The sequence below is a fragment of the Cardiocondyla obscurior genome, linkage group LG05 (assembly GCF_019399895.1).
Source record: "Cardiocondyla obscurior isolate alpha-2009 linkage group LG05, Cobs3.1, whole genome shotgun sequence".
Lineage (NCBI taxonomy): Eukaryota > Metazoa > Arthropoda > Insecta > Hymenoptera > Formicidae > Cardiocondyla > Cardiocondyla obscurior.
Window position 1 is genome coordinate 2945981 of NC_091868.1, and position 27677 is coordinate 2973657.

Genomic DNA, 27677 nt, shown 5'->3' on the forward strand with positions numbered 1-27677 from the left:
ACCACTCCCTTTGCAGAAGCGGTCAGAGCCCAAGAGACGAGAGTCACGATGGGTGTGTCCGAATCTTAATTACCTCTCTCGTAGAGCAGCTGGGGATAAGTAACGTGCCTACATAGCGCCCAGGTATAGAGCGTAGGAGGCCGTAGGTACCGACGCATATTGTCCGGCAGGCATTAGCCTGATTATAATTAGGCTGAGTATAGTACAGATCCAAGATACAAGGCGGTCGAAGGTGGATCGCGCGCGTGCCCTCGTCGTTACATTATTACCGCTTTCTTATCGCGGGGTGTCCACTCTCGTGAAAATCGTAAGTCCTTCGCGCCCGGTGCCGCGCGCCGGCGTCGGTTCCGCAATTACGGGGCGTTGGGCGATACCACGCGGTCGGGATATACTCTAAATAAAAAATGCACACACGACGATAAATAAAACGTTAACGAGCGCTTAGTTGCTCTGAGTGGTCGGGTTAATTACAATACCTCGCATATTGCTAGCCGACTCGATAAAGCGAGGGGCATTCTTTACTGCGCTTCAACGTCATCTCGCACGAAATTAACGCGAGGCACGAGTCGCGCCGGGATAATCGTGTAAAATGCCACGGAATGCGCGTGAATTCGCGAACAAGAAAGGAATAAAAAAAGTATTCTATCCATTTTGACATCGGCGCAAACATCGCTGTTAATTATCAGTCTATTGTTCTGTATAACTTTATTCATGAGGCCTATCTAAAAGAGTAGCATCGCGGATGAAACAACGAGTACATAGTCTGTTTGCGAAACTTACAAACGTCCGGCGAAATTGTACACTCGTATTTTACGGTACGCACAAAGCTAATTACCGCCTTAACATATTTCGGTACATTTGGCTCAAGGGGGGTTTTTTTTCCGCTTTCTCGCCATTCTCGTCATCTGCTCTTCCCGAAATCTTTTTTAATAATTTTATTAAATTTTACTGTGAACTATTTCTCGCATTTTTTTTCTTTTTTTTTTTTTAATTTCTCTGTAAAATTAAAATTTTTTTCCGGCAATTTGAACAACTTTCTCCGCGTTAATTAAAAAAAAAATCAAATTTAAAATCTAAAGAATCCGACGTGCTCTTCAGTACGTCGTATTTGCGCTATGACTCATTTACATTGATAACCATGAACGTGCTTTCTAAATGTAGAACACGTTAGTCACGGTATATTATGATATAATCAAAAGTTGCCATTTATCTTTCTTACACGAAATACGCCTGTCGGTGTACATTAATTTTGTTTATTTTCCAGCCTTATCAATAGTTTATAACGATATTTTTTATATATGAAAGATTTTAATTTATTATTTTTCTAATAGAAGTTTTAATACTCTCAGGAAAGTCGCTTATAATTTATTCGCTCGTAATCGAAATAGCGTAAGGTCAACATGGTTTTCTTTGCGAAAGCTTTTTAATTTGAAAAAAAAATTAAGTCAAAAATGACCGCTCTGTTTTGCTTTACGGGCTCTATGTAGAATTCTTTCTTTTTCTAGCTAATCACGTAAAGGTTGTCCCTTCAACTTTTGCTTCCTTTTTCTCCGCCGCCTGTTGTCGCGCGTGCCCGATCTGATAGCCTAATGCACGGCTTCCTATGCGGAAATGCCCCGGTACATTATTCTACGCTCCTACGTGCGCGGCCGACCCTCCACCCCTTTTCCCACCCTAGATCATTGTTGTACTTTTGTCACGAGAACGGGCCGAGACCATCGTCGCTGCCACCTGCTATGTCGATTATTATATCGTCTCGTTCCTTGCATAAAATATAACAGACCGTCGATCAGACGCCTAAGTTCTCAGTGATTGATCAATCACGAGCGATCACACCGTATTCTTCGGGTTTTCCTACACGACCGTCCGCCCGTTTCTCGTGAATCTGACAATTCGCTCCCGCGGCAGCGTCGTACCGAAAACGATTCTCGGATCAAACGAGATCGAACATACGCGTACGAATTGCATACGTAAAGATTCTAATTCGGGTAAATTTAAATTTTAAGCTCTATTGTACGGAGGTTTTATTGTACGGATCGTTAGGCGTATCATCGCCAGCGATCGGTCATCGCGTTTTCCTCTCGAGAACGGAAGAAGCGAGGGCCCATTTCCTCCGTGAAAGTGGAAGCTTCCAGTAAGGATACTTGGTCCAGTGGACACGCACTTCCTGCCGCTATTTGTCGCGCTTCGGGTACTTTGCGCACCGCAGAAAATTATATTGTCGTTCGGTCATTAACATTTATATTGTTACGGACACACCTAAGCGAGACGCGTCGAGATTCGTTCGCCAGCGTCGCTCTACGCCCGTCAGTCCGTCGCGCGGATCTCCGATTTATGAAATAAGCCGTCATCATAGATCCCAGCCGGTCGAACGGAGACGCGTGATGTTATGACACATTGGACATTCGCTCGTGTCTGTGTCCCCATATATATGCGCAACACATATCCGGGGGTCGGGTCAGTTCTCAGGGCTATCATTGCCTGCCGGCCGGAAGACTCACTTAGACCCGTCTTGAGTTACCCCTCTTCGTCCCTGGTCACTGTTCCTCGACAAACTCACGACCATAATCCCTCCTTCCCTTTTCGTCTCCCTGACTCCGCTTCTCCCGTTCTAGAACGCGCAAATTCCTATTCAATCCCCGTCGCATTCTCTTTCTGTTTTTTCCGAAGGGAGATCTACTTGTCGGATTCGTTTCTCCTTCGGCTTTACCTACCCTTGCTCACCCGGGGGGGGGGACCCTTGCCTTTTCGGGGAGCAGCGTCAGTGTTATTTACCGGGCCGATCTTACGAGTAAACGATATTTTAATCGAACTCGAATTGTCTTCGTTTCATTATTGAATGTTTAAGATTTTAATAAATATATTGTATTAATTGATACGTCACTTCGTCAGTCAGTTTTTTGTAGTTATTATCGCTCCGGTTGAAAGTTATTTCATTCCACATTCTCGAGCTTTATTTGATAAACGGATAAGTGGCTTTAATTACTAACGCTGCTGTAGAAATAATTGTTTTCTACTTGCGCACTTCTACGACGTGCATGCACTATTATCGCGTCGCTCGCGAACTTGTTGCGAATTCGCGATGAGAGAAAGGCTCGATGCATGTAGAACACACACATACGCACACGCACGCACGCACGAGCCGCGATCGTGAACGCATACGTTCCCTCACGATGCAGCTCTGTGTGCGGGACGTAATTGCGCGGGCACGACGATGCATAAATGTGTGCGTAGAGACCTATTGTGCGTTTCCGTGGCGGATACGACTCCTTTTACCCTTTAGGGAGTATCTATGTGTGGAGAGAACTAAGTACCAGAATCTTCGGCACGTCAAAACTGCATATGCATTTATACTTACTCGACAAACGAGCGTAATTTTTTATAATTAAATTAACTGAATTTTTTTCTTCTTTTTTCTTTTTTACGCATTAAAATATCGAGCAGGGTTATTTCGTAATAAAGGGCGTTTTCCAGCAAAGGACACAGACGATACTGTAACACTGTGTCCATTAATGTGAGTGAGGCAACTAGAATCTTCTTTCTCACACTAATGGACATAGTGTTACATAGTGTTGTTTGTGTCGCTTGCTGGAAAACGTCCAAAGTGTTAAAGAATTTGTTAATAATATGTCGGTGTTTTAATGCGAGGCAAGAGGGGTATAATTTTTTTTTACTAGGCTGAAATAAATCGAGCTCAATTGCAATGGTTATCAGGAATATTTTTGCCTCTCGGAAATATAGTGGTATATTGCGTTGAACGTGTTAAAACTTAAATGCAATTGGATCGAGGGTAATGACGACTACCTTACTGCGACTACTTTTTCCCGCTGGCGCGGTACGCAGTCGTCACGTTAGAAAGAAACGAATAAATGCGCGATACCCGGGTATGCTTTCGCGAGCGATGACCTCGACACTTTCTCGCGAACAATAAAATGCTTTTATAATACTCTGTTATGTACTCGTTATGCCGTCCCGCGTGAATTACGACTTCTCTTTACTGCCTTAAGTTTGTTCTGGCTGGTTTACAGCCGCGTTCCCGACGACGAGACCGCACCCGGGTGTCGATACCGTAATTCCTTCTCTCTTTGACGGCGTTCTTTCGTTTACTCGTAAAAATATTTACCGACGGCACCCCCGGTGCCGTAAAACCTGTACTTTGCAAACGAAAGTGACAGGTTTACGTGGAAAATTAAGGAGGACAACTGCGAGGTGTGTGATGCTGGCACCTTCAAATTAAGATATTTTTTTTTTAATCAAGTTGCATTCGTTTGTCCACGTATGTCGAATAAAAAATTTTATTTGTCCACCTTTATAAAAAAAATTATTAAAAAAAATTTTTTTTTTTGTATCAGTACCCCCACGATACAATTTCTTTATTTTCTGAGTGCCATACGTTTGCCCATCGTTTATCCACGTATGTCCAACTAAAAATTTTATTTGTCCAACTTTTAAAAAGAAGTTATATCTAAGTTAAAAAATTAAAACCCTATACAGGGTGTCCCAAACAATATGTCGCTCCCAAAATTAATTTATGTACGCGTAAGAGCGACATGAAAGCTGCGTGCGAGTGGGCGCGACAGGCGAATGGCGCCGTCGTCTGTTGCGCTCACTCAGCCCGCGCTTCCTTACGCGTACATAAATTAATTTTTTTTTTTTTTTTTATTATTGAGTTTTTTAAAATTGTATTTATTCGGATTTGAATAATTCACGAGAGAAAGAGAGAAAACGCGAGAGAGTAGTTAATAATTTATAATGCGATAAAATACTTAAAAATTGAGTTTATTTTTCTGTGCTTGTATTTTCGTAATCCGGACAAAGATCACGCTAAAAACAAAAGAGAAAAACACACAAATACCAATTTTTACAACGTAATCGCTTTATAGAATTATCGTCAGCATATCGCTCAATACGTAAATCGCTTTTTACATAAAATCGACACCCTCCGAGCTTTCGTTTCATTCGTTCGGCCACATGACGCGCTCTCTTTCGCGCATTTCCGATCGATGGAGGAGGCAGCTAAAGGGTGATGGAGATGGAGGGATCGAAGGGTAGAAGCGAGATGAGTGGAGAACGGGAGAGAAAAAAGTAGCTGCGGCAGCGAGGTAGTCGTAGTGCGCGCGGCTAAGAGAGAACCAAGCGTACCTAATTAGTGCCAAGATCGTAATTAAGTAATTTTTAATTAAGTGACTACCGTTTACACGCACAACCACCACGTATAAGATAGCCTCGCTCGATGCTTTATCTATTTCCACAATGATAAATACAGATTTTTATTCTTCAAAAAAAAAAAAATCGATTTTCTCAGGGACACTTTGAAATTGCGATCCTGTATGTTATTATACGGTGAGAACGGGAACGGTTATAATGGTATATTAGAAATGCGCTAAGAATATAATTTTATTTCAATATACATACGTGTGTTACACTTGGCGAACGAGCACCGGACGAACACAGCGACCGAGAACGTTTCTCAGAGATGTGTGTTGTCGATGTATTACTTTCGTGGTGATTGATTTGTTTGAAATATTCGCGTTAGCTCGGTGTTTGTTCGCCAAGTACACTCACGCACCTTAACGGATCTGAAATGCGTTTAGTACAATTGTCATATTTATCATATGCACACGCTTGTATCACCACGCAAAATGTTAACGCGTAATTTCTCGTTGATCTCGAATTAAAAAAAAAATCGAGATAAATTCTTTAACAAAAAAAGGCAAGAAAAAAATAAGAAATATAATGAAAAAGAAAGAAGGACGTAACAAAATAAATTCGGATGCATCAAATGCCAACGAAGACCGCGGTGAAACAAGGATGGTGCGTCCGGAGGAGCGCGGAACGGCAGATCGTGTCACGGCGATGCACAACGCGCTCGACCTATCCCAAGGGGGAGGAGGGAGTGAAAAAAATGCGCCATTGATTTTACATCAAAGGCCGACTAAAAAGGCGGCAAAGAACGGGCACGCCACCCGATCGAGCGATCCGGTCCAATACCGCCGATGCAGTTCCGACATTGCATCGGACGATCGGCGCACACACGAGCCCGCGCGCGACACTCGCCTTTTTTTCCTCGCTGCACCGAGGCGAACTCTCGATCTACAAGCCACCGGATTCCTGCACACTCTTTCGGTAACTCAGAAGCAAGCCACGATGGGGTGGGTCGCCTCCTCGCGTTAATCGAGCTGCTGAACCATTCGCTTTCGCCAATCATTTTCTGACGCCAAGAGTGCATCTTAACGCGATGCAACCGCGGCTATTTTAGTCATTTCGAAAAAGGTCAAGAGTTTTATATAAATAAAATTGCAACATATTTTTTCGTTAGCACGCGATTAATTAAATCGTTATACAATTTTTCACATAAATTTCAGAAAAGTTGAGATATCTCATCTTCGTGACGTTAATTTATAAACTTTTAACATTAATAATCTTAATAATATATGTATGACGAGGAACGCCGACAATTACAATCGCGCGTAATGCACAATTAATCCCGTCGTGATTTGAATTTCGTCACTCCTGCAATTTCGGCGAGTCGCGATGACCCGCCGAAAAAAATCATCGTGGATAAAGATAAAAAAAAAAAAAAAATGAATTTCCCGGGAAACTGCGACTGGTAATCCATTACGTCACGTCCATCGCCAATGCCACCCATTTGCTGCACCCTGTCTCGCCCACCGTGCCCCTCGCAGTTAGCGACGACCCCACGCCAGTCATCTAGACAGCCGCCGCCGTTTTTCATCCCCGCGATTCGGAAGATCTCCGCGCGGAGCGTGTGTGCGTCTCGCGTGTGTGCACGCGGTGCGTGCACGGTCGTGGAAGGGCCAACATTTTTATGCAACTCTCGCGGGGGGGCAAGTGGTAGAATTGGTCCCGTTTCGCGCAATAAAAGCGCTCCATCGTCTCTTCGATTTCTCTGTAACCGTTTGCGACGCGTCGTCAACAAATAAGAAGTATCGATCCCTTTTCCCGTAGGTCATATGCAAGCGCCATGCTAATTTGATCACCGCACCGCCGACGTTCTTTTTTCCCTTTGTTCTCCCCGAGTTTATAAAGTCCACGCATGCAGGTATAAATAGCGCTTAAGTACGGCCAGACTCGTGATTTTCTGGAAAGGGGGTGAACGATTTTCCGACGCTGCGATGACGAGTATCGGGCGCAGAGCGCGTTTGTCATTAACCGCACCGATAATCACCGTCAACGAACACGCGCGCACACGTGCGCGTGCGTTGGGAAACCGACGAGTAAAATTTCGCGCGGTCGTCGCCGCGCGGAGGCGAAAAACGGTACCGCGAAGATATAGCGACGTAATGGTAGCGATAATCAATTTTACCTTAATTTTTTTTTTTTCCTCTCTACTTTCGCGTCAAAGTGCGGATTATTATTAAATTCGCGCTGTTATCGACGTATTATTTTTTCCCCCGAAAAAAAAAATTCCTCCCGTTTTCTTGCTCGCGCTTATCCCGAAGTCGCGCTGCACTCGTAATGTAGTTTAGCTTGGTATGACAGGAGATAAACTTGGTAACAAAGAATTATTGATTTTTTCTCAGCGGGTTGAACGAGTTGCTGGGCGGTTGAGCGGTCCCGGTAGGGTATTCGACAAAGGATGTTTTCCGAGTCCCTAACCTAGGCAACCCTTCTTCTACGCTCGACGTCCCGTACGTGTCTGCCGTGTGTTGCCTCCGTTCTGTGGGTGTACCCCCGGTTATGTATGCGCGCGTACGTGCAAAGGGTCCGTCCTAACTTTGCCTCCCTTTTTCGCTTTCTCCCGCGGTCTTGCCTCGCGTCCTCGTCCTCCCCTTTCTCGCGTCTCGCTGCTCGTGTGCCGTGTGTACTCAGCCGATGCGGTGAGGACTTAACTGCCTCATTGTCATCCCAGCAGGAATCGGAGCTGCGGGACAGATGTGCAAAATTTAAGGCTAGAACACTGGAGAAGTCGTCGTTGACGTATGATCTTGAACCCCTCGCACGCGCCTCTCTAGCTACTCTATTTATTCCTCAGATTATTATGAATCGATAAATGACGTTTTATTGCATATAACACGTGTGTCGAATGCACACGAAGCGATCCACAGCGCTTTCCTATTTCACCTATCGAGGCTATTTTTTATCGGGTTCGGCGGGAATCTAGAATCTCCTAGGGCGTCCAGGCGAACAGCCGAGATAAAATTTAACACGCGAGCTTGATCACGAGGTGTCCAACGTTGCTTCCCATTACATTGAAACACGTTAGACCACGGCACGTTAGAGCTCGGCCTCTTTGGGCTGCCGGTGTACCCAAATAGTCGAGTCCACTCGAGTCCAGTCCAGCCTTCGCACCTTATGCACGCGAGGATGCACATGCATAGTGCAGCAAATGGGTAGTGCAGCGCTGGCACGGCCGCCGGTAGGGAGAATCGATCGAATAAAAAAATGCTTGGCCGATGCCGAAGTGCGACGAGGACGCGAATCGCGGGCGATGAACGGACGAGGCGAAGAAGGGAACAGGGGTGCACGGCACGGCAGCAGAAGGAGGGATAGTCCGGGACCATTGAAGAGTGAAACCGCTCAAAGCAGCTGCCCCCGCCCCCTCGTCCAGGCTGCCGCTCTCCACCGCGTCCCTCGTTCACGTCCGCTTCGGCCTGTGCGCCGACCCTAGGAGCTCGTCTCTCTCTTACTTATCGGAGCTTTGAAAAACCATCCCTACCTCGGCCTGGTCGGACGGTACACCCCTGCAAAGTTACCCCGCATAGCTCCTACTCTCTCTCTTCTTCTTTGTTTCTCTTTCACTTTGAAGGGGGCGGTCGGCCTAAACCTCGCTAAAGTAATGATTGTACTTCGTAAAAATATGCTCGAACGTCGAACAGAACTTGTTTTTTAAGATAGGTCGTCTCGAGCTCGGTGAGCACTTAAAAAAATGTAAACAGACTCAGCTCGACGCCGAGCTCTTCGCTTCCGAGAACCGCGAGCGAGAAAAACAGTCTCACTCACTCCGCGACGACAGGAAGGACGAAAGCGCGTGAAAGAGGAGAAAGCCGGAGGTGGTAGCGAACGGCGCATCGATGGAAGGGAACGAGCCGTAGACGCGGAGGAGGCGAGCAGGGCATGGCGAGGGGTAGGGATTTCAAACGAAATCAATTCGGAGTCTCTGTCCAGTCGAACGTTACCCTCGCGGCTGCCGGGGTAAATGTTGGCCGAAACAGTAATTTTACGCCCGGTCCCTGGTGATCGCGAGCCCGCCGTCGCGCTGCGAAACGTCACGGCCGATATCGGTCTACCATCCGGCGAGATTCATGCGTATTTCATAACCACCGTGTACGATTGCGGAGCCCGCATCTCGATCGGCTGGATATTTTATGAAGTCGTCTTCCCATCAGCCGATGATAAAATCTAAACGAGAGCCGGTTGTTGGCGCACACGCCCGCGCGAAGCGCACTTCCGAAATCGGACCGCCGTTGTTCGATTAAACTTTTGGTTAATTGCACGCGCCCGCGGTTCACGCGGCATTAGCGTTATCATTCGCGGCTGGTCCCATTTGCAGGCGCGACATAATTGAAAGAATTGCGCAATAATAACAGGCAATGGCGATTGATTTCATCTTTATTCGGGCGAATTCTAATTCTAGCGCGCGTACTTCGCTGTAATCGACGGCAGTAAGGCTATTCGCCGGCGGAGACGGTCTAAGAATCGCAGCTGATTACGTTTGAGTCACTGTTTCAGCGATATCGAATATGCGCTGCATCCGGGCTTCGAATATGGAAGAATGGACACATAGGCGAGGCGGCGAGAGGGAACGAGAAAGGAAAAGAGGATTGGTAGGGGGAGAGCACTAATGCGAGGGCATAACGAAGTCGGCGGTAATCCATGCACGGACAATTTCATTTCTGCCGTCGTGTAACCCTCTTTCTTCCGTTCCCTCGCGTCCTGCGTTCCTCTTCCTCTCCCATTCTCTCGCCGGCTCTCTCGCTCGTACGGCTCCACGGCTCGAGTCTGCGCGGTAACTTTTTTGATAAACTGTTTTCCGCGTTTTTCGCCGGTGGATGTAAATTAAATCCTTCATGGAGGCTGGCACAGGCTCGCCTCTCTTGACTGCCCCTAGGATCCCGACCGTATATCCCTCCCCGCGCCCTCCGTTCCGCCGCCCCGGCCGTCCGTTTAGTACTTCCCGATATCCCCCGTAGCCTCCTCGCCCACGTGAGCCGTCACAGGCGGATACAAAGCCGATTAGAGCGAAACGCCGGGAACATTATCATATCGCATTTTTCGCGGAGATTCGTGCGGCGCGCGCGCGTGCCTAGGATCCGCGTGCCTAGGGAGCACGGTATTCCGCGAGTTAATCGCGCGGATTCGATCTACGGAGGACCGTTAGTCGACGCGGTAGAACTGGGGAGAAGAGAATAAGGTAAGGCCGAGGGTAAGAGTTGAAATGCCACGAAGAGAGACGCGACGCTTTTAGGGGTGAGACTCACGGCAGTAGGGCAGTAGGTTAGCTAGGGGCGATAGTCACCCTCCCAGCATCTCTAGTGTGTATAGTACGTTGGGTAACAGTAAATAGGATTTGCTAGACAACTGTCGGCCACCGTCGGGGGGAGGATACTGTAAATATTCCGTAGGATTACGTTTATGGCTCTTAAACGATCCCGGTCTGTCGAGTTCAGGTAAATGTGTGCGCGATCCCTTCGGACATTACAAAAGAACGCGCGCGCGTGCCGACCACGGGAGCACGCGTGGAACCACCGTTATCAGTGTCGCGCGTCCGTGTTATCAGCATTAACGAGGCACGCGAAGATAAAGCAAAGTATTCGTCCGCGTAAGCTATTTCTGCTGCAATCGCTCGCGGATCGTAGAAGTTTCGCGCGCGCTTTCGTTCGCCGGTTTTTTTTTTTCTTCGCGGAGAGATAGCGATAAGCGCGCTCACGTCGATAATCGAAAGTGCCTGCGGTTTTTCCTCGTTTTAATCGGGGTCGTTTCTCCTTTAGCGACGTTGTATTTCGACGGCCTATTTGTCACCCGTATGTGTCGCGCCACTAAGATAGTTGTGCTTGCTTACGTCGTTCACCCGCATGCTTACAGTGCACTCAGAAGGTGACTTAGTATATGGGCGATTTGCATACGATGTCAATAAGAATACCGTTCGTTTGCGACGCATTGCTCGCACACAGTCGCACGAATTCTTTAAAAACGCGTGTCCGGCCCGTATCGATCTCGCCGCCACCGACGAATTCGCGTCATTTCAGATTCAAGACGCGTTACAGAAATTACGCTCGGTAATTCTCTGTCTACTGCTCAACGAGGGAAGCCGAAAGCGGCTCGAACGGCGATGAATGAATAAATCGGATAAATAAATGACGATTGCATTCCCAACTAATCATTCTTTTCCCTTTTTTTTTTCTTTTTTTTTTTTATCTTTTTTCTCCGCGCGTTCGATGTTATCGTGTTCTCCCGTGCGTACCCTTTCTCGATTTAGAAGGTACTCGATCGTCGCCGACTGTTAGATAGAAACGAGAGAGTGGTGCCGGGAACCGACAGTATCAAGGGAAGAGTAATATCCAGAGCCGAATACTGTTTGATCTGGCTCGGCGCCACGGTGTAAAGGACAGATGCAATTTGCCTGATATCGTTTTACTGACAAAAATATCGAATGACGTGGCGCCGGGAACCATGACATCGACCCTTTCTCCCGTCTTCGAGATCGCGACGGATATTATCGGTCGATTCAACGAAATTTTTTGAACCTCCTCTTTTTGCGCAAGACTTTTCCATTAATTCCGCGATTTTTTTTCTCTCTTTTTTTGTGCCTTTTTCTCTTTGTGAATTGGCCGTAAGCGTTTCAGCAACGTTTTCGCGTTTTCTAGAGTTTCCTTCAGTGATCTAATACTCATCTCTCTCTACGTACGTTAAAAAAAAATGTATTAGTTTATTTTATATTGATTCTATTCTTTATGCAAAGAAAATGCATTCTTTGTGTACGCGAGCCCCAGGTTTATACTTGAATTTATTCGCATGAGTGTATCTTTGTACATTTTCTTGCGGATATCTCTTTGTGAGTACCGAGATATAGCATTTAGTCTTCTTTCTCGGCACTCCTTTTTCTTCGAGGGTCTGGTTGCAGTGCTCTCGACAAGACTACTGTCCGAAAGTCAAAGACCGAAGTTTCCTTCTGTTCATTAACGGGGTAGAAACGGCGAAGATACAACCCACTGTGCATCCCCTTTCTCTAGATCACCCTTCTCGACCGCCTTCTTCATTTCGATGCGTTCCTTCTGATTCTACCACCTCGCGGCAACTTTTGTCTCAAAGGATTTTTACTTGCTCATTTTTCTCGGAATCTCTTGTTTTCTACTTCGCTCCCGGTCGATTAGCTTTTTCCTTTTTTTTTGTTTTTTTTTTTTCCCTTGAACGTTTTTCCCTTGAAAAATATAGCTAATCAGATTTAAACTCCGTTTATAGATTTCTTTTCTCAATCCGCGATCCATAAATAACGCGAGATTATTTTAACGTTCGAAACGCGTTAAAAATCACCACCTTTGAAAATTTTATTTTTTTCGCGCGCGATACTTCAGAACGAGAAAACAGTGGAATACGTAGACAAGCGCCTTTCGAACTTCTAAATCGTCGTCGTAATAAAACTCCTACTAGAGAAAGCTTCTAAAATAATTTAATTGATCTTAAATAATTTAATTAATCTGATTCACGTCGGACGCTCCCGCGCGCTCTGCCGACGACATAACCTGTTCGTTCCGGATCATTTTTTCGACGGACGAAATAAAGCGCCGAACGACGTGTGGAATAACACAGGACCACAGAAAATGAATACTCGTTTCCGTGTCGACGATGCCGAGACTTATTCGTGAGCGCGGCTACCCGATCCACGGTCGAAAGCGCGCGAAATCCTGTCGTCCATTTTTCACCGTCTCCGTCTCTTTTCGAATCTCATCCGGGACCGCGGCGCCTCTCGCTGCAGTCTGCGCCAAATGTATTTCCCCCTTCGCTATTTTCTTTTTTTTTTTTTTTTATCGTCCGCTTGCGAACGTTCGAAAAATTAATTGCCGGCCGGCACCCTCTTCCGTCTCTGCACTCCGTTCACATCTACTCGTCAACGAGGTCTCTGTCTTGGTTGCAGTTTTCAGTCTCTTTTTCCGTCGTTCCTTTCTCGGCGCGGCCTCTCTCTCTCTCTCTCCGGCCTTCTCCCTTTTAGACGAATATCAAATCACCGACGAGCTAACTTCCAGGTAGCGCGTGCATACCGTAAAATCCTGAGTAACATTGGACCGCTTCTTGAACCACCGGTAGATTCATCAACGACTTTTCAAATCCGGCCAAGCGTCGCTAACCGAACCAACTTCCATTGCCGACCATTCTCGCGGCTCAACCTCGCGGATACTCGCGCTTTATTCGCGTAACGATTGTCAACGTCTTTAAACATTCGACTAAAATTGCGATATTCAAGTAATACGTCGGCGCTAGTAACTAATTAAATTCTTGATTCGTAACGCGTTCCTCTGTTCCGAAGCCCAGGCTAATTACGACGACGATCGACTGAAAATATATTCGCGTCGACGTATTACATGTGATTTAACGCGCGAACGATCAAGAAGAATAAATGTCCCGATCAGCGCGAACGTTACCCGGAGAAGCGGGCTCGCGAGGCCCACCCTCGTAAAATGTCATGCACCGTATCATAAGGAGGGGAGTTTTCCTGCTGGCGATGCAGCAGGCAACCGGTGGCGTTGGTTCTTCTCGAATTTTTTTGTTAATGAACGCAAGTACGAGAAACACGCGACCAGTATTGGCTGAGCGGCAGACAATACTGTGGCCGCAGGGCTATCGCGGGAGGAACAACGATGATGGCGAGGAGCGAACGGGGGGTAGGCCGTCGGAGGTTTCGTGGGCGAGGGCGGCAGGGAGATTGAGGTGACATGCGGGGAGGGAAAAAGGAGCAGGAGCTGAGAGAGAGAGGGAGATAGCAACGGAGGCTTTATAGGGGATGTAAGCATCGCTACTGCAAGGCTAATCCGCCGCTATGAGCTGCTACTTGCAGCATGAGTACGGTACACTCTCTGCCAAAGATTTCTCCAAAGCGAATCTCCTTTCCGGTTGTGCCGGACAATTAAAAGAGTTCGTTGAACTTCGCGCGAGTATAAATGCGTTCTCAAAATCGTGAATTAAAATGTCTGAGTACCTATTTTCATGGTTCTCGACGAGATACAAACTGCAATCTCTATGAAATTATAAAGAACAACGACGAAGGAAAAAAAAATAGAAAGTATTAAAAATAAATTTCATACGTATTAGCATCACACACCTACAACTGCGTACTTCCTGTCCTTACCGCGGCAAGCCCCTCGCGGCAAGTGGCACTTGATTATCTAATTCGCCCGTATTGCCATCGTCGATCGCGAAATATCGTGCCTACGCGGTACGCCGCGGGGGCCTCTCGTCGTCGAGTGATCTCCCAGGCCGACGGAAGAACGGCGGATCAATTAAGACATCATTTCCGTTGCGGGTACAATGATACGGCTCGCCAAGGCCGGAACACGCGTTCCGCACCTTTCGACGCCGCGCTTCTGCGCTTCCACTCGAGCCCAACCCTGGTTACGAGGTTCACATCCTGGATCGGTTCCCGGTGTGTGTCGGTCCGTCACAGAACGCGACGTGCCGATATACGCGCCCGCGTAAAGCGCACAGATACGTGATTGTAACAAAACAACGGACGTCCGGACGACAGACAGTCGCACAGGTATCGCTCCACGGTTCCCCTTAGCACGGACACTCCTCTCACGCACTCTCCCTCGCCTCATTTTTTCCTCCACGCGTCTCTCTCTCTCTCTCTCTCGCGCCCTTGCACTTCCCTGATTTCTCCCGCTGCGGTCCCTTTATTAGCCGCCGATCGGATCTCCTTTCGTCTCCCTTTCCCCTTTTGATTCGCTCTCTCTTTCTCTCTCTTTATCACTTCTTTTATTACAAAAGAACGGAATGAGGCTTATTTCAATCCTGAATATGAATAAAAATTAATATCGCAACGCGTTATTTAAAGGTTTATATTTTCAAGACAAAAAGAAAAGTAACGTAAAAGTTAAAACAAACATTAACCTCTTTTTTTCTTTTTACAATGGCGTTAGACTTTATCTTAGAGCATATATTACTGGAGGAGGAATAGTTTATAATTTTCGTATTAAAAATCTGTGACCAAGTTCAGTGTGAGAAAGAAAGGTAGAGTATTACCATCGTTCTTAATGCACAAACGCGGATGATTTATTTTATATTTTAATTTCTTTTTTACGATATTTATACATTTTGACTCTTACTTCATGCATTTCGCTAATTGAAAAACGTGACATCTCAGCGTTTGTGCATTAAGGACAATGGTAATACTCTACCTTTCTCTCTCACACCTAACTTGGTCACAGATTCAATTTGATATTCCCCCTGCAGTAATATATGCTCTAAGCTCAAGTCACAGTTTTCGTTGGCAGCATTTATTTCGATTTTTACCAGCTACGTTAGCAATTGTATTTCACATATGAGATTTTGTCAATTACACGATTGTCACTTTAAAAATAATACCATTTTCTTACAAAAATGTACTCCGTGGTACCTCTCGGCCTGGATTGTGAATAACGAAGGGATCACGAGTGAGTTAGTCCATTTTAGATTTTCCTTAACTAAATTTCCTCTTGATTTACCGTTATTTCTGCTAGCGATATCATTGGAGAATCGATCGGCATGTTCTGAATTTGCGCGGAGATGTTTTTATCTTCGCTTACAAATTCTCAGCGCGCTCTCGCGCGCATCTTTTTTTCCACCGGCATATATTTAATTGAAAAGTTCGACGAGTAATTTATTGAGACGCTTTATAATTTGTTTGTGCCCGAATCGTCGTGGAAATCGTCGGTACGGAGATTATTCCCGACCGTTGTTTAACGAACATTCGGTTGCGCCATCGGAAAAGGATCGATGCCGATGATTGTCTGACGCGAGGGGGGGAAACGAAGACGCGTTCTAGCCTAACCGTCGTCTCGACGATGATGTAGTCATCGAGCTCTATGCTGCTCTAGTGCGCGGTACGCGAGTATTTGCCCAGGGTACACACTAGACTCTCCTCCCCAGCTGACGTTGATTGAAGGAATAAGGGAAACGGCGAGCTCCCTCAAGTACCCACCAACACTATCGCCGCCGCCACGATCGCTATCAACGTTTCGCCTCTGCCTGCTGCAGCCTCTACAAATCGACCTCCGCGTACGTCATCGTCTCGACCGCCTCTATCACGAGCGCATAATCACCGCTGCGAGATGCCCCGCGCACCGGCGCGAACGACGCGTCGGACGCACCGGAGAGAATTTCTCCTCTTTCAATCTGCACGTTAATTAAACAGAATTTACGTAGGTCGCATCGGGGCCTCGTAACAGGGCGTGAAAGGCGAGGGAACGACACACGTTCGAGGCGCAGACGCCCGTGAATTCTTTTATTAAACGCAATTCTCAAAAGCACGGATTTTATAAAATTTATTCGACGAAATAAATGCGACAGTTTTAAAATAGACGACGCGCTGAAATAAAATAAAAATAAAAGTTTCAACGTAAATTTGTGCTCAATTAATCTTATGCATGTATACTCTATTATGACGACAGCGCGCGCTAGACGCGGATAACGTGCACGTAGAGCATGTCGTTTTCCCACGTCCGGCGTTCTAAAAGTGTTGAAAAAGAAAGAAACGCGAGGGAAATAGGATGACCGTGTGCGCCGCCAACTGAAGCGGGGGCAAGCTTAAGGGGGTTAGAGAGGGGTGGTGGCAATAGATCTTATTAAGAGACAGAATGAGTCACTCGGTCGTAAGCGATGGAATAAAAAAAAAAGAAAATAAGAGGCCAGGGGAAGGAGGGCCGGATTGCGACCACGGCAGAGACCGCTGGCAGAGACCGTATAAAAATGCCGCGATAGATGGGTGGGTGTCTCAGATCCGGAACTTGTTGACAATGGTGCGGAAGGCGATACACCTGGACGCTCGCGAGGAGCGTGCAAGTATTGACCCGTCGCGCGCTACAATCGGACGACGCTCGACTAGGACTAAACTTTCTCGCACGTCTCACGTGGTCAGTGGACCTCGTCTCCTGATGAAAGAGAGGAAAAAAAAAAAAAGAGAGAAAGAGAGAGAGACCGACCCCCTCGACCATTCGTGCCGCGATTGCGTTCGTGATGGCGCAATTATTTACATTACTTCCGAATTGGTAAATAAGAGACGCGAGCTTAAACGCGGAAGCGTGTCGCAACCACCTCTTTCCGCAGGAGGCGCACCTTCCCCTGCCGTTCGTAAACTCTTTCCGGATACTCCTCTTCTGTACGCGGCTCTCCTAAAGTTCACCGTGATGCGAAATAAAGCGGAATTATTAGGTCAATTGGCGACGCGTAGCTTGAGCAATTATTCCGCTTAAACGATCCCGAGTAAGATAATGAGATGTTATTGTCAAAACAATTCATGCGAATAAGAAATGCAAAATCGATTTGAATTCGCGTTATCCGCGGCATAATCGCCGACCGTGAGCAGTGCACGCGGTTAACTTATCATTTTAAGTCTATAGAAGCGTATAACGAGACTCGGTGTACAAGTTTAGCGTAATTGCGACAGACACGGTGCCTTGTTATTAACGCGCATGTAAGTTCCATCGTTGCTATCGCCCTTTCAAGAAACTACGTGGTAGTAGTATTGTCCGCGAGCCACTTAACCATCTTTCGAAAGTTATCTTTGTCGTCAGGATATTGGCTCAAAACGGTCGTTTAAATCTCAGGAGTCTAATGACACTCGCGCGATAATAGGGCGGCTGATTTGACAAGCGAAGTGGTTACGAAGACAAATGAGTGCTTTAGTCGCGTTCGAAACGATCGATCGTTCTACAAGCTGAGCCAGAAATTCCCCCCTTGCTACCACCTTCTCTGATTATAAATAAAATTTTTTGACTTGAGAATTGAAATGATGAAAAATCATTATCTACCGATTAATGGAAAACTAAAATTATACTCATAAATAGACGTACGATTAGTTAACCAGCGATCGCCAATCTATCCATTTATCTCCGATCTACTTATCGAAGACAAGCGCGGAGAGATCTTACCGATAGGAAGGAAGGGAGCCGGATACGCGCTTACAAATGCGTTACGGGATCTAAACAAGCTGTTTAGACGACTTTAAGTTAACCCGAATTGACTCAATTGGATTAACCGAGCGACAGCTCGGCACACACGTCCATTCGACATACTTGGGAACCGCCGGCCCGTACCGGCGTCATCGTATATCCGCGAACGAGCCAGTCTTTCGCTTCTCATGCAAATAACGCATCGCGTTATTTCCAGCACTTTAGCCCATCGTCCCGCTTCTCTGGCGATCCCTTTTTCTCACACGCCCCGGGGTCCTCCCTCCTTCGCTTCGCGTTCGCGAATTTAGCTGGTTAGCTGAATTGACGGCGTTTGGGAAAATTGGCTCGTATCCTCCATCGGGTGCGTAGCGTCACCCGATGGCTCGCTCCGCGGGAGACCCTCCCCCGCCGCTCCCCGTTCGCTCTTACGCGCGTAATGTGCGCGTACACGACGACCGAGACACGCGCACGGCCAATCATGCCGAGTGTCTTTCGAGCGATGCGCTACGTTCTCCCCTACCGCACCGTCGCGGATCACGAAGAGCCTTCCGCTCCTCGAACCGGTCCGTACATACGCGTGACCCGCTGACGCACGTTGTCTCCCCCTTCCTCGTGTCCTGTCTCTCATGTCAATTTACACCGGGGGCCGCGGAAGGAAGAGACGAGAGATAGGAACAAGCGACAGCGGAGGAGAGCCTGTACGAGGCTTACGTATGAATGTAGAATCGGAAGGGACGTTGTGGATTGGAGTGTCCGCTTCTTGGCCGACCCTCGACCCTCGCGCGGCGTCGGAGTTCCTCTTCTATCAGTCTCGATGTACCCTCCCTTCGTTCCCCCGCGCCTCCCTCGCCCAGCGCCTCCTCGACGGCCCTCCATCTTCGTCATCGGTGCATTCCGGCACTTTTGCTCTGTCTTTCTCCCGTGGCTTGCTCTCCGCGATACATGGATCGTCGGAAGTCACCTTCCTCATTATCATACCAACAGGCCGCTCGCTCACTCGGACGCAGCCTTCATCCTGTGCCCTAGTCACTTACGGCTTGCCGGTAACCAACCCAAGAGCGATCTGGTCCACGGCCGACTGTTCGAAAGGGCTGGCTGCAGATCGTACGAGTTAGCTCGAGAGCCACTGGCCTGGGGGACAAGACGCAAGTCCATTATACTCAATCACAGCGTGATTGGCTCAAACGATCAGACCACCACTCGCCGCACTCGCTTCACTCCGCGGAGATTTGCGCGGACGTGCCATGTCGCATCTGTCTATGTCAAGAAGAGAAGATTCTGCAGTTCCGTCGATGCATTTCCTCGTGCGCGCTCTCGAAAATTTTTCTCGCAAATTATCGGCGACAAATTAATTCAAGCAGGCAGCGTGTAATAAATTTTCTTGACGAACAAACAGTTAAAAAAAAAGAAGAAAAAAAAAACCTTAGGCGCAACGTTAATAGAAAATATCGAATTCAAAGAGAAATAATCGAAATATCGCGCGTCGCTTGTATTTCGTTGATTAGCAATAAACATCAAATCTGTCATTCTCTAAGAGGGATATTCGATCGATAACTGACGGCAAACCAGATGTTTCCAGCCTTAAGGGTGATCAAAGGTGCGCGCCGAGTCTGTTTGCAGGACCCTGGAATGTAGATCAAGGTCCAGCTGCACTAGAAACTACGATCCCTCGTCGCGGAGCCCACATTCGTATATCTATTTATCCCCGTATCTATTCTTTTAGATCTTTCGAGCGAGAATGACTTTTGATCTCCCGCTGAGCTTTGTTTCGGACCCGTTCGTTTTTATCTCGCTCTTTAAAACCGCGTGTCGTTAACGAGACGCACGAGTTGAATTTTAGATTTTTTTTTTTTTTTACAACGCTCGGTATGGATCGCGCCGCATTTTTATGCCGAACACGTAAAAACGCAATGCGCGATCTATTAGTTTCTCCAGAAAACGATAAACCCCGTACGTTCCGAAATACTTTTCAAAAATGACGATTGCCAGACGCTTTTGCGGAGATACCGCCGTTATACGCTGCACAAACATACGAAACTTTCGCAATTGAATATAATTAAGTAATCCTCGGTACCCGATAATGTTCGCGGCATGATTGTCGTGGTCGCAAAAACGAGAAAACATGTTCTGGCCGGCTGCCATAAGAAGACTACGCCTCGAAATGGCGACGACAATAACGCCAGTAATCCTGGACGTTCTTGGTTGCCAATATGCCGCAAACGTATCTCCATAATTGCCTCGAAAAGTAGCCCACGGCCAATAAAAGACGGAGAAGAAAAACACCGGAATTTATCGCTAGACGTGCTTCTTCTTCCCGAGCGATTTATTTGCTTTTTTTTCGGCATTACGCGTCGTTCATAAATTTAAAAAATTTACAGGGAAATCTCGCAATTAATTATATTGAATGTAAGACAGATGGAAAAAGAGAGTAGCTTGAGAAGAGAAAATATCGATACGGAATACTTAACTGTGATGCAACAAATATTACAACAATTTTTCTTTTCTCAATCGGTTTGCATTTACTTATTTTTAATTTTTTTTTTCATTTTATTTTTACATGTAGACAAACTTTGGAACGAGGTAGATCTCGTTATTTTAAGACGAAAAGTCCTTTACCATTTTTTATTCTGAGTAATATAAAATTATTAAAAATTAGGTTTTTTGAGCGGATCTTACTGCTCCTCACACCGCGCGGAGACGCTCTATCCGTCGGTAGTCCCCAATCCTTGCTTTCTTGATCATCGATAATTTTCTTTGTATTGTTACGCGTCGTCGCCTTTCTTTGATTCCTGGTTTAGACCAGTTTATCTAGGCGGGCCGATCGTAATCGCCTGTCTTGCCCCGCGCGCCTTTATTTTTCTTATCGATGATTGAGAACGCAAGGATTGGGGACTACCGATGGATAGAGCGTCTCCGCGCGGTGTGGGGGGCAGTAAGTTCCGCCCAAAAGACATAATTTTCAATAATTATCTTGCTTAATATTACTCGGAATAAAAAATAATAAAGAACTTTTCTACTTAAAATAACGAGATCTACCTAGTTCCAAAGTTTGTCTACATGACTTTGGGACACCCTGTATAAATGAATAATCACTGCCACGTTGGGGCAAACGGAAACCGTTAGTCCTCCCCCGGGCACGAGCCAGCTTGCCCGCCCGTTTCTCAAGACGTTAGAAAGCCGAAGTTCGTTTAACCCCAAGACGTTGGGGGAACCTTAGTCGAGTATAACAATGACAACAAGAAGCCGAAACGTCGGTTACGCCTCGAAACGGCAGCTGGCACGCGCACTTTTCGTATCGCAAGGAGGCATTCTTACCTTCTTTGCCCTTCTTCCTTCGCCTTTCCTTCTCGATGGGGCGAGCACCCAAGGGGAACCCGAGTTTCGAGAAGTTATCTCGATCGGGTATACAATCAGGGGATACCTGGACACTTAAATCGGGGACGCCACCCGGCGAACCACCTGAATTCTACTAAGGGGGTCTCTCCTTGATCTTGCAGTGTCGACGACAATAAGGGACTTTCTTTAGCTTTTCGTAAAAATTATTCTTCTTTAAACGTTTGTTTCTTTATTTTTTTAATTTTTTTACAGCTATCTTATTCGTTGTATTTTTTACAACTACACATTGATACAATTTTCTCCCTTTTTTTTTTTTTTTTTTTTTAATTCGTCGGTTACGCCTCGAAACGGTAGCTGGCACGCGCACTTTCCGTATCGCAAGGAGGCATTCTTACCTTCTTTGCCCTTCTTCCTTCGCCTTTCCTTCTCGATGGGGCGAGCACCCAAGGGGAACCCGAGTTTCGAGAAGTTACCTCGATCGGGTATACAATCAGGGGATACCTGGACATTTAAATCGGGGACGCCACCCGGCGAACCACCTGAATTCTACTAAGGGGGTCTCTCCTTGATCTTGCAGTGTCGCCGACAATAAGGGACTTTCTTTAACTTTTCGTAAAAATTATTCTTCTTTAAACGTTTGTTTCTTTATTTTTTTAATTTTTTTACAGCTATCTTATTCGTTGTATTTTTTACAACTACACATTGATACAATTTTCTCCCTTTTTTTCTTTTTTTTTTTTTTAATTCTACGTAAAATTTGATTTGAAAAATTTGAACGAGACAATTTGCTTATTTGTAAAACGTTATTAGACAATCGTTTTATTGTTTTTCAAGTTAAATCAGATACGATATTACTGTAAATGATACATTTTTAACAATGTCCGTATTAATGAAATACAACTGATAAGCTTTAACAAGCTTCATTGATTTTACTTTTGTACGATATACCCGTAGATAAATATAAATACAGAGATTAAATTGACCAACGTAATTAATTTTATAAATCGTTACATTAATGTAATAAATCATTAAAAACAAAAGTGCGATCGTTCTCGCTGTATAAATTTTCAGTTTTCGATTTCGGTGCCGCGTTCACGCCACTGAGGGCAAGGACCGTTGTTCCTACTTCCTTTCCTAAGAGAGGACGAAGGGCGTCGCAGGACTTTTTTTTTGTAGCCTTTAATATCGGACGTTAGCGTTTCCCACCACGAGAAATCATGGGAATGTATTGAAGGAAGGTCGTGTAGACGTCTCGGAGATTTGCGATCGTACTCTGAAAAGCTCCCTGACGATCGTCGACTTCCGCGCGAAGGAATCGCCGTCTGATTTACTTTTCCTCACGTAAGATATAAATCTCCGCACCGACGTCTCTGAAAAAATATGTAGAACTTAGTTAAACGGGCAAGCTTGACTGACTGTTTTCATTTAATTAATTGATAAATAAATATCTACTTAATTCGTAAATAATTAATTACTAAAATAATTATATGTTACTTGCAAGTTCTTTTATAAATAGTGCGTGCATTTTTATTTTATTATTTTTTTTATTTTTTTTCCGAGCACGCGGTATTCCACGGTATTGTTTTATACAGGGTGTCCCACCCTATATTGACAAACTCTCAGAGTTAGATAAGTCTCGTGGATACAAGTCAATAAGTTCTATGCCATTTTGTACAATTTTCAACCAATATTGAAAAAATAATTAAAATGTGTAACTTAAAAACGACAAGGAAGCTGCGGGCGTGTGAGCGTGACAGACGAATGGTGCCGTCGTCTGTCGCGCTCACTCACGCGTAGCTTCCTTGTCGCTTTTGCGCTAGACAAATTAATTTTTTTCTCAATAACTATCGTGAATTTTGCAAAACGGCAAAGAACTTATTAATTTGTGTCCACGAGACCTATTTAACTCTGAGAGTTTGACAATATGGGGTGGGACACCTTGTATTTAAATAAAGACGCTCGCTCGTATACGCATACATCAACGATACATTTTTATATTAATATGTTAGAAAAATATTTCGCACGAGATATTTCCTACTTTTCAAGACGTCCGATTGAAAAAGATGCATTTATTCCTATGAAGGATGACGTCACCGCGCAGCGCGTACGGAGAATATAAGAAATGAGTGCGAAGTGTTATCGGTTAAAAATACAATGATCGACCACGGCGAGGGCGACGACGACGACGGCGGCGACAAAGAAGAAGAGCAGACCGCGGGTGACAGTTGCAAGCAATATGCTTCACCCTCGTCCGGACACCCTGCGGCCGATAGAGGCAAAAACTCAAAGTATAGTGAGTTACGAGGGGGTTAGCGAAGAAGGGGGTGTTTCGCCTCAGAAGCGGCCATAAGAAAATTACTTGCGTTGAATATCTTATTCGATACATAAGCAGTTCCGCCTGGAGTGGTCTCTTCGCCGAGGGATGCATACCGTCGTCGGTCGATATACCCGGCAGAGAGAAAGGGGGCAACAAAAAGTAATTGATAGTCTGCTCATTGCCCGCGCGATCATAGACGGGCCCATCTGGCTCGCTCCGACGAGAAAAATAGCGTCGCGCTCCTCTGCGTCTTTATTCACGCCGCAGCCGATCTTCGTGTTCTCGTTTCACTCATAAATTTGCCGTGAATACCTTTTTACTACAAAGCCGTAATGAGACGATAATATTTCGTTATTGTCGTTACAATTATTTACTCATTATTTTTTTTTTCTTTTGTCTTTTCCTTTTTCTTATTCTTTTTCTTCTAACAGGCCGTACCATTGACGAATGAAGAGCGATTATTTGCCTTTTTCTTTTTCTTTTTTTCTTTTATATATTAATTTCTTTTTATATTAATATATTAATTTTCTTTTAATATATTAAAAAAAAAAAAAGAAAAAGAAAAAGGCAAATAATCGCTCTTCATTCGTCAATGGTACGGCCTGTTAGAAGCTTCGATCGTCATGCAGTTCAATTGACGCTGCGTATAAGTGCGTAAGTGAGACGTGAAAACCTTTTTACTACAAAGTCGTAATGAGACGATAATATTTCGTTATTGTCGTTACAATTATTTACTCGTTATTTTTTTTTTCTTTTGCCTTTTTCTTTTTCTTATTCTTTTTCTTCTAACAGGCCGTACCATTGACGAATGAAGAGCGATTATTTGCCTTTTTCTTTTTCTTTTTTTCTTTTATATATTTTTTTCTTTTAATATATTAATTTTTTCCCTTGAACGATTGCGAGAGGCGCGTATTACTGGAATCATTTACTCGTTGTACAGCCGTCATCGAAAATCAGGAGACTCGCTGCGAAATCGTCGTTCAGCGATGGCACGGTAACTCAAATAAATAAATTTACGCAGTAAAATCCCGGAGAGATGCTAAATTTTCATAGATTTATTTCGAGAAATTTAAGGGAGTAAAAAGGAAATGTTAAAAAAAAAATCTGTGCGTTTGCGTTTCAAGGGACGGATTTTTTTGCACTCGTTGCCGCTCGTTTCTTTAATCTCATAATCGCAGCCTCATTCTTCGCAAGCAAAAGAAAAATTTATGTTCGCGACGTCGTCGTCAACGTCGGGTGTACAAGCGCCGTACGTACGATCTCGAGTTTTCTTGCTAAGTAGCACGCCAGCCGGCTACATACGCACATACCGATCCTTTGACGGCAATCGCGAGGGTGCGTCCTTGATAACGTCATCCGCGACGCTGCACTTTAGTCGCGCTTGATCTCGCGGGGGAGGCTAAAACGCAGGGCTCTTCAAAGATGTACGTAACATCAACGGCCAATATAAAAAAAATTACGCATACTCTTCCCTCGATACTTTCCGTTTCTTCGTTCGGTCATTTTTAATCGTACTACCGTTGGCCGCGAGTGTCGGAATACTTTCGCCGCGCAGCCTTTCGATAATAGCATGTTACCAGGTGAGAAGATCGTGCTCGATACACGTGGGGTGCGTTTCACTTGGAAGCGGTGCGTGTCGAAACGGCCGGTAGTTACTAAGAACGCGAGGACAGACCTCACGAAGGAGGGAGAGCGGACGCTAACGACCGGTCACGTGTCCGACCGTGCGAGATAAGGGTTGAAAAAGGAAATTTGTGTTTAGAAAATTACCGCGTCATTACTTCCCGACCGCACGCCTCGTGGACGAGCACGGCGACACGGTAATGTCCGCCCACGAAACGATTGTCGGCTGATAAGAATGAGTCGAAGAAGAAATTAGAAAGAGAAAACGCGTAGAGAGCCGGCCTTCCCCTCAGAAGAATTATCGAGTATTTCGCGACGATAAGCAACCCCTCGAAAGCGTGACTCGGTAAATTCATCGTGGACTTCATTATTCGACAATTCAAGAGGCCTTCGATTCTTCATTTATATCGTGGATTTTCTCCCTTTCGCTTCTTCCGCGACATTATGTCGCTCCGTCCTAGCCATTAGCTCGCGCTTTTCCGTTGATCGCCACTCAAAGGTCCTTTTTATCGAAGATACTTCCCGTTTCGCCCGAAGAAATAGTTTATATAAAGAAATATTTTTTCTTTTAATATATTAAAAAAAAAAAAAAAAAAAGAAAAAGGCAAATAATCGCTCTTTATTCGTCAATGGTACGGCCTGTTAGAAGCTTCGATCGTCATGCAGTTCAATTGACGCTGCGTATAAGTGCGTAAGTGAGACGTTTGTGTAGCTGCACGTATGCGTTACGGCATAGAGCTTGAATACGTACTAATACAACGTACGAGCGTACGCGTTTGTGCACACGTACGCGAGATTCGAAGCAACAGCTGAGCAGTTTAAAGCACCTGCGCTCAATAAGCCGACAATATTCCATAGTTCGCCTACGCATAAACTCCCCCTCCCCCTCGCGTACGAGGACATCACGATATTCGTTCCAATACGCATCAAGAAGTCAAAAGAGTTTGCAGGAAACAATACGCGAGGTGTCACCTGTAAACGAAGAAAGTCATTCTTCATAGGAATAAATGCATTTTTTTCAATCGGACGTCTTGAAAAGTAGGAAATATCTCGTGCGAAATATTTTTCTAACATATCCTCCTATTTAAAAAAGCGTGTTTTACGTCTAAATTTGCTGAATCTCGAATCTATTGTTGCGCTGATTGGTTTTCTCTTGCTTGGCTTGCTTTTCGCCAAGCGAGAGAAAATGTCAGCTGACAAAAAAGAGGTTTTGAGATTTGATTTTAACTTTGGCTTTTTTTTAATTGCTATTTTTTTTTATCGTTGATGTATGCGTATACGAGCGAGCGTCTTTATTTAAATATAAAACATTTCTTTATTTAAATGCCCGTTTAACTAAGTTCTACATATTTTTTCAGAGACACGTCGGTGCGTCGTTGTATCTTACGTGATTTATATCTTATGATGCATCTATAATGAACTGTTTTAAACATTCTTTCCTTGCATTCGATTTATGGCTAAAATAAGATGAGCTAATAATAAGAGGAAATGACAAGTGTACACACCGCCGAGTACTTCCTATCTACGGAAACGGCGTTTCTTTCAATACGGCGGTCTATATGCGCGGCTTAAAATAATCTACCGCGTGCTATTATCGTGCTTATAAATCGATTCTCTTATTGTACATATACATATATGTATATACAGGGTGTCTCAGCCCATGTGTAAAATTCTATACAGATAGATAAGTCTTGGGGAGATAAGTAAAAAAGTTTTTTAACGTTTTGAAAAATTCTCAATACTAATTGAGAAAAAAATTAATGAGAGACAAATTAATTTTTTTCTCAATAACTATTAAGAATTTTGCAAAACGGCACAGGACTTATGAACTTGTATCCACGAAACCTATCTAACTGACAGTTTGTTAATATGAAATAATACACCCTGTATAGACGAGCGATATTCGTTCAGTCAAGTATAGATTGCTAAGATTTACTGACTTCTTTTTTTATTCTACAGACGTATCGGAGAATTGCGGCCACGGAAATCGAGACGAGGGAGCGAGGGGCACTTAGCCCTTTGGCGAGCTCGAAGGATGCAGCTCCCAGGCGGGAGCACGAGGATTCCGCCCGCCAGAATACCGGCTTCCCTTCTGGTAATCATCAACGGCAACAACATCGCAACGATCACCGGGAGTAAACGCATCGGTAGCAACAGCGGCGGTCCCGGTTATAACAAATACTGTAGCAGAAGTAAGAAGCACGACAGCAGCGGATACAGACCCGATAACGAATCGAATCTTCCGAAGAAGACCCGCCATCCCGAGACGAAGGCGGACGTCGGACACCAAGTCACCG

The 27677-nt window shown here is 45.3% G+C and overlaps 1 protein-coding gene across 1 annotated transcript in view; it reads left to right on the forward strand.

Annotated features, from left to right (window-relative positions):
- LOC139102754 (uncharacterized) overlaps nucleotides 1-27630 on the forward strand; it is a 118367-nt gene extending 90737 nt beyond the window's left edge. Inside the window, exon 5 of the mRNA XM_070656878.1 lies at nucleotides 27340-27630. Coding sequence (XP_070512979.1) covers nucleotides 27340-27519 — 180 coding nt within the window. The 3' untranslated portion in view covers nucleotides 27520-27630. The remainder of the gene's footprint in view (nucleotides 1-27339) is intronic.
- Nucleotides 27631-27677: the final 47 nt, after the last annotated feature.